The 7,302-nt window shown below is 42.4% G+C and overlaps 1 protein-coding gene across 2 annotated transcripts; it reads left to right on the forward strand.

Annotated features, from left to right (window-relative positions):
- Positions 1–389: 389 nt before the first annotated feature.
- RNF7 (ring finger protein 7) lies at positions 390–7,072 on the forward strand. 2 transcript variants are annotated; one of them, XM_049802349.1, is made up of 3 exons: positions 390–633; positions 3,959–4,006; positions 5,499–7,072. In XM_049802349.1, the coding sequence occupies exons 1-3, from the start codon at positions 456–458 to the stop codon at positions 5,615–5,617; spliced, it is 345 nt and encodes a 114-aa protein (XP_049658306.1). In that variant the 5' UTR covers positions 390–455; the 3' UTR covers positions 5,618–7,072. The 2 variants fall into 2 exon arrangements, with proteins under 2 accessions (XP_049658306.1, XP_049658307.1); XM_049802350.1 differs by having other exon boundaries at positions 390–626; positions 5,499–5,555.
- The last annotated feature ends 230 nt before the right edge of the window (positions 7,073–7,302 follow it).

Raw genomic sequence — 7,302 nt, forward strand, 5'->3', positions numbered from 1 at the left:
GCTGAGGCACAAAATATAGAACCGGAGGAGGCCGCGGCTGGGCGGCCATCGCCCTTTTCCTTGGTGCACCCTCCCCAGAGGTGTCCCGTCGGACTGTGGGTCCCACCCCGCAGTACACTGACGAAAACGCGACCCGGGAGGGCTGATCGCCGCCTTGAACGGAATTTTCTTCAGCTTCCTTGTGCCTGAGCGCGGCTGGCCGGCTCCGGCAGGCCACCGCGGCCCCCTGTCCCTCACCGTGCCCCGTGAGGCCTATTGCAGCGCCAGCGACGGCAGCGCGGCCTTCGCGCAGGACCAGGCCGGCGGGCGGGCCCGCCCCTCCCGCCTGGGCCGGGCCGGGCTGGGCTGGGGGAGCGGGCCGCGCCTGCTGCCGGCGCGGGGGAGGGGGAGGGGGGGGGGGGGCGCTGCAGCCCCGCGCTGCCGCCCGCCAGGCGCCGCGTCCCCGCCCCTCCGCCATGGCCGATGTGGAGGACGGGGACGAGCCGGGCGCCCCCCACTCGCACCCGGGCTCTGCGGGCTCCAAGGCGGGCGCCCCCGACAAGATGTTCTCGCTGAAGAAGTGGAACGCGGTGGCCATGTGGAGCTGGGACGTGGAGTGCGACACCTGCGCCATTTGCCGGGTGCAGGTCATGGGTAAGCGCCGGCCGGCAGGCCCCCGGCCGCCATGGCCGCCGCCCCTTCAGCGGCGGGCCAGCCCGCGGGCCGGAGGGGTGCCCCGCCGCCGCGCCCTCTTCCCCTCGCTCGGCGGGCGGAGGAGTGAGACGCGGTTTCCGGCAGCAGGGGGGTGGGGGCTGCCCCCGCCGCGCCTCCTCTTCCTCCCCCGCGCCTTTTCCCGAAGAAGAGGAGGGCCCTGCGGCCCTCGGTGGCCCTGGGCCGGAGCGCCCGGGGGCGCCCCTCGGGAGCGCGGGCCCGTGCGGTCACGCTAGGCTGGCCGCAGCTGTCGGGGCAGCCGCCTCCCCCGGCCCCGCCGGGCCCCGCTCCCCTGGCCGGCCTCGGGCAGCCCTTCCTGCGCCGCCCCTCCTGCCGGGGGAGGCCGGGGTGCCCGCTGGGCTTCTGCCCGGCGCCTGTCAGCACGGGGAGCGGCGCTCGTCAAGCGGGCTGAGCTTGTGCCGGCGCCCGGAGGCGGGCTGCTGTTTTACCATCCCCGTCCTTTGCCAAGGCGCCTGCTCCGTGGAGTCTTGTTGGCAGACCCGGCAAGCGCCGAGTCACGGCCGAGCTGACCAAAGTGCTAGATGTGTGCTGCTGCCGTTGGGGGTTTCGGGGTGGTTTTAAGCAGCAGTTGTGGAGGTAGATGTAAATTCAGTTTCCAGATCTGTTAATTCGGAGTCTCTGACGCTTCTACGCAAGCCTCCTAATCACCAGTGCATTTTAACCCACGTGAAGGTACCGAAAAATCTGTTGAAAAGTAAGGGATTAGTTTACCTGGTTTTGAAATCTGGAGAATCTCTTTGAAAGCAGCCTCATCGTTGACTGACATTACTGTTTTCTGACATCTTTTACAAATGTGATATTTATCTTGGATCTTTGAAAATTCTTTGTATTTTTCCTCTACCGAATATCTGTATCCGATTTTTACTATTGTGCTGAGTCATCCTGTGCATAACTGTCCTCTCAGTTGGGCTTGGTACAGTCTGGCAGGACAAATGACCCAACATTAGCTCCAGAGCACCTTGCTTTTTATAGGTCCAGGAACTATGATACTTGCAAATACAGTCAGGTTTTGGCTTAACAGAAATGGGACAAAATATGCAATGCTGTCATTTCCTCATATGTGTTTTTACTGAGAATGTTCTGTGGAACAGAAAAGGTAGAAAACTGTACTAGAAGAAAAAAGATGCAGCCCAGACTGAAGTGATGGGAGATTTACCTTTTGCATAAGCATGACAAAGATTGTCTGTTCTTATATGGTGAACAGAGACCACCCTGGAAATAGAAAATTTGGCTTCATCTCCCATGTGAGCCATAATTTTAAGAATGCATTTCCATGTTCTAGCCAGCCTGTTACAGGGCACTACGAAAAAGTCTTAAACGAACAAAATTTTACCCAGAACTTTTAAAAAAGTTTAAAAAGAAAAAAAGTTAATTTATAATTTTTCATAAGTACACCAAGGGGGTATTTTTCATCTGAAACTGGCAGAAAAATCTTGTAACCATTTTTTTGAGAACAAACCATATTGTTAGAATGTGAAACTTGATCATTACTGACTTCAGTTTAGCAATTTCGTGTTGACCCTGCCAGACCCGGTCTGGCTCCTGTAGAGCCACTGCGTCTGCAGTAACCTTAGGTTGGAGGCAGTGCCAGACTTAAGTTGGCACTTGCTGAAAGTTAGTTTGTTTGATTTTTGCAAGGGAGGGAAGTGTTAGCTGGCTTAATTTTCTGCTGGTTTAACTCCTTGAATCAACATGGTCTTCAAGAATCACAGAAGCACAAGGGGAAGAAACAAAAGTGCAGGTGTTAGGTGGGAAGCACAGGATTGCAGTACTTATATTTGCTTAACCTTTCAGACTGACACCCTTAGGGTTATGATGCAGGAGTGGGGACAGCTTACCTTGGTATGGTTGCAGTGATTTCTGTCCTCAGAGTGCTCTGCTGCTTCTCTGTCTGCAACTGCAAATCTAGGGCTAGGATAGGAAAGCTGCTTTTATAGTGACTACTAGTCTGCCACAGCTTATTGCCCTACATATTGAAGTGACCCCAGATCAGTTTGCTTTGAGGTACCATGATACAAGTTGAAGCAGTTTGGCTGAATCTTCCCGGCAGCTTGGCCGTTAATTTATTTTTCCACAGCATTTATAGGAACAGACAACAGGAAACTTTATTTGCTGCCTTACTTTTATCTCAGTGAGGAAAAGGTAACTGTTTCAGAGTTTCTGTCCACTTTGTTCTTTATTACCTGAGAAAATGAGGAATGTCTGGGCAGATGAATCTAAAATAGAAGTACCGGCCGTATCTGGCAGAGAAAGGAAAAATACTCAAATCTAAATTCCTGTAGCACGTTATGTTTCTGTCTTATAGGAAAATACAGTCCAGTTAGTAACATGTCGGCCAGGTCCAACCTGCGGGACACTTTTGTTTAAACTATTACCTTTTCTTTGGAGGAGATGAAGATGTGTTTGCTCCCATAATAGTTGAACGCTTTCTGTTGTGTGTGGTACGTGCACATATGACTATGGCAGCCCATGCCAGGGCAAAGCAGAAACAAAGGCGTTTTTCCACTGTATGTGTGTGGCACAGTACGAAGCCTGGAAGTTGTCACTTTTGCATCGTACTGAATCCTGAACCTGCCATCTGGTCCTATGGCCACAGATTGGAGTGCATAAGTATGATAGATATTATTAATTAGATATTGTTCCATGTTTATCTATTAATTTATATTATCAATTTGACCAATATGTTTGCATGTGTATGTGACTCTTGTGAAAATTACATGCAGGTACTTGTTAAGGAAAACTACTATATAAAAAGTAGTAGGAGGTGGGGCTTGTGGTGGGAGATGTACAGCCTAAAAAAACTCCCAAATTGTGAATGATTTCCTTAAAAGGAGATGCTGACATCTGAAAAACAAAGTCCTGTAATTAGGGTTTGGCTTTGTGCTTGCTCTGGCCTTAATATGCCTGAGTGCCTTGGCACAAATCTACTGGTTGTTATATCTACAAAATGGAGAAGGCTTTTTTTCAGCAGAAGTTATGAAAATACCAAAGCAATGGAAAATAAACAAAACTTGTTGGACAGTTTATAGTCCTTCTGATCTCCTTCAGATCTATATTTTATTGTCGCGTGCACTCTTTTGAAATTTAGGGGGGGCGTTATTTAATGTTAAAGGGCTGAACTAGACATCAACACTTGGGATTTTTACCTTTGTAAATTGGTTTTAGAGTTTATATTTTCCTCTGACAAACCTGTTCTTAAGATGGAATCCTGAGAATCAAATTGAGTTTTGTTCTTGTTTACTTTTAGATGCCTGTCTTAGATGTCAAGCTGAAAACAAACAAGAAGATTGTGTTGGTATGTAGTGATTTCATTCGCTTGTTTTTCAATTGAAGCTTCTCTCAGTAGGGTGCATTTTAAAGTTTGAAGGGAATACTGATTTTATTAACACTCAAAAGTAAACTGGTGTTTCGTTCCGTATTGAGTCATCTTTTTACATTAGTAATATTTTATGTTTTATTTTTAAGCAGTAATAAAAATAGTTTTCACTTCAGACATGCCGTAGAACAAAACCACTTCAAGTTTGCAGTCAACACATAAGCAGCTGAGAGGTTTAAGTTTCTCTCACCCTGAGCATAATTGAGGAGATCATAATGTATACTTTTGAAGTGGGTAGGAAAAGGCTATTTTTTTCCCTTTTGAGGTGCATGCCAGAAGACACAATGGTAATACCAATAAAAATCCTCTGTTCTGAAATAAATGTGTATCTGGATTAGAAAGCAGTATTTTCCCCAGTCTTAATTCAGACATAGTGGAGGTAATTACTTGTTTGTTCACTTTTCATTTGAAAAAGTGGAATCACTTGAGTTTGCTATAATGCTGTTTAAGCATAAACATGCTTTCAGTTACATACCAATATATGCAAAAGCAAATCTTAACTTAATTTTGATATATTTAAATCAGAAATAGTAAAAATTGTCTCAAAGAGTTTGCTTTAAACCTTTAAGTTACCTTTTAAAGCAGTGGTGAACCTTTCCATGCCCTTTTTTTTTCTGTTTTGAAGTATATATTCTCAAACTTAATCCACTGTTGTTTTTGATGATTGTTTTAATGAGAACAGGAATTTCATGTTCCAGATATCTTAATTGGCTTGCTAAGCATCCTATTTTAGATAGTCAGAAAAAAAAAAAGAGCATAATTTACAACACTTCTTTGATTGGTACCCTTGTATTCCAGTAAGGAAAATGTGAACTAATAAGGGGAGAAAGCAAAGTAACTAATACTATTCAGGAGGAGATCGACAATAGATAATCCTTTTTGTTGTGCTGAAACAGTTGTAGCCTGTGAATAACTTCTGGTCTAAGATCCCATTTCAAGGCTATATGCTATGTCAAATGTGCCTCCTTGATATCATACATTTTAAGTTTAAACGCTGCATTTCGTATGAGAATTTGGTGATAAGCTCTTGCGTGATAGTCAGTCAGTAGTGCATTGGCTATATTTTGGAACTGGGGAAGGTAAAGAACTTGGATAGTTGCGCTGATTTCCTGGACAGAACCGATAAATGTGATCATAGATACACAAAACAGTGTCACTTGATGCAAGAAGGTGAGAATGTATGCATTTCTTTTTTTGTAGTTGGTAATAAGTAGAAGAATCGATGATAAAGAACTGACTATCATCAGAATGACCATAATAATCCAATCTCGGTGGATAAATCAGTGATGACCTGTTTTGTCTCTAAAGCTTCCAGTGGTTATAAACATCTAAGAATGATAGTTTGGACCTTGCTGCAGGTGTTGATTGGACAGCTGAGTGTGACTGGAATATGTTCTTTCTTCTCTTTCAGTGGTTTGGGGAGAATGCAATCATTCCTTCCACAATTGCTGCATGTCCTTGTGGGTGAAACAGAATAATCGCTGTCCCCTCTGCCAGCAGGACTGGGTAGTTCAGAGAATAGGCAAATGAAAAACACTGGAAGGTTTTTTTTGTTGTTGTTGAACTTGTTGAAATAGTGTATGTCTTATGCCATATGCTCATACAAAAGAATGGAACATGTCAATCATGGCATGATTTGTTTAGTTTATCTGCTACAAGGTCAGTGTGGTTTTGTTGTATGCTCTTTGCTGTATGAGGAGGCAGTGGTCAGTCTTACTCCAGGTATTTCCACAACTGAAAAAAGAGAGAGACTACCTTAACAAATATATCTCTTACGATTTGAGTGTTAACTGTACCAGAGCATGGAAATGTGGTGGTGCAGATTATACCCGAAATATAGTTTATTTAATGTTTTTGCATAGATAAATGAATTAATTTGAAAGGGTGACCTTACCTGTAAGTCTTGATATGCTGCGTATTTACTGTCAGGATAAAGATGTTGTTTTTTAAGTAATATTGTACACAAAAACACCGTTGGTGAGTTTTTTAGAAAGTATTCTGGTTTTTGATCTAAAATGAATAGTGTGTAAAGCATTTGCTATGTGCTTTTTCCATCACACTATACTAAACATTTCTAACGTAGGTTTTCTTTATGACCTTAGAAAATTTTGGTTTGTTTTATCTCTAAGTGTATTGCTGTGTTATGTTCTATACATGATTTCTACAACCATAGTATTAAAATTTAACCACATTAATAATTATTCTATTTATATTTCTGTTAAAGATCATGGAGACATGTATTTTTAATCCAGAGACTTTGGTACAAAGACACATATTTGGTATCAGTTAACTAGGGACATAAACAATCTCACTGGTTAGCTGACTGATATAGAAAGCAAACTAAACTGATAATTTAAATATCCTAATGAAAGCAGGTACTAATCAAATCTAGAGAAAAATGTCAAATTGTAGTTTCATCAAAATTCAGTTAACAGAGATTTCTTTGTCATAATTTTATTGGTTACAGTGTTTTAGAAGTGGGAGAAAGCATTGTTTCATTTTTGTGAAAATCCTCAATATAACATCTTTTTTATATGAATTGTAATTTTTTTTCTTAAATATATTTAAGTTCTTGCCTCTGACTTTGTCTTTTCCCTGAATATCCAAAGTAGTTACTATTAATCTGAACATATGCTGTGGGGGTTTTTTTAGTATATGCAATAGAGAAGTTGAATTACTGCTTAAGTCTGTAACAAATTCAGACTTAATAAAATGTTTAATAAACCTGGGCAAAATTGAAGTAATATTATATGCATATCATTGTTTACTTCAAAATTATGATCTTAATTGTTTAAGATAATGCATTTCTCAGCAGATGTATTTGTGTCTAGTTCTGTTTAAGTATTTTTAAAGAGGTTTATCTTCACTGTATAAAGTAGTTCCAATGGCAATCTTTGTGTCATCAAGCATACATGCAGAGTTTACTGTGTTTTTGTTTAATACTTGTAATCTTGTTTTTAAAATGTTTTCAATTTTTTAAATACAGCTTTTGTGTCATTGCATACTGAGATCAAAAAAATCCTCTGTGTCACTGTTACAGTGTATCACGTCAGTTGTTATTATCCTAGATGATGTCTGTCTTAAAATTGAAAACAAATATAAAAAAGGTTAACAGTAGTAATGAAGTGCCTATACCATTTACGTTGTTGTGGAGTATTTCTGTTTGTGTAAAAGGATTCTTCCTAAAATGATTGCAAAATAAAATCTGGTTGGAT

This window comes from Accipiter gentilis, chromosome 6, assembly GCF_929443795.1.
Source record: "Accipiter gentilis chromosome 6, bAccGen1.1, whole genome shotgun sequence".
Lineage (NCBI taxonomy): Eukaryota > Metazoa > Chordata > Aves > Accipitriformes > Accipitridae > Astur > Astur gentilis.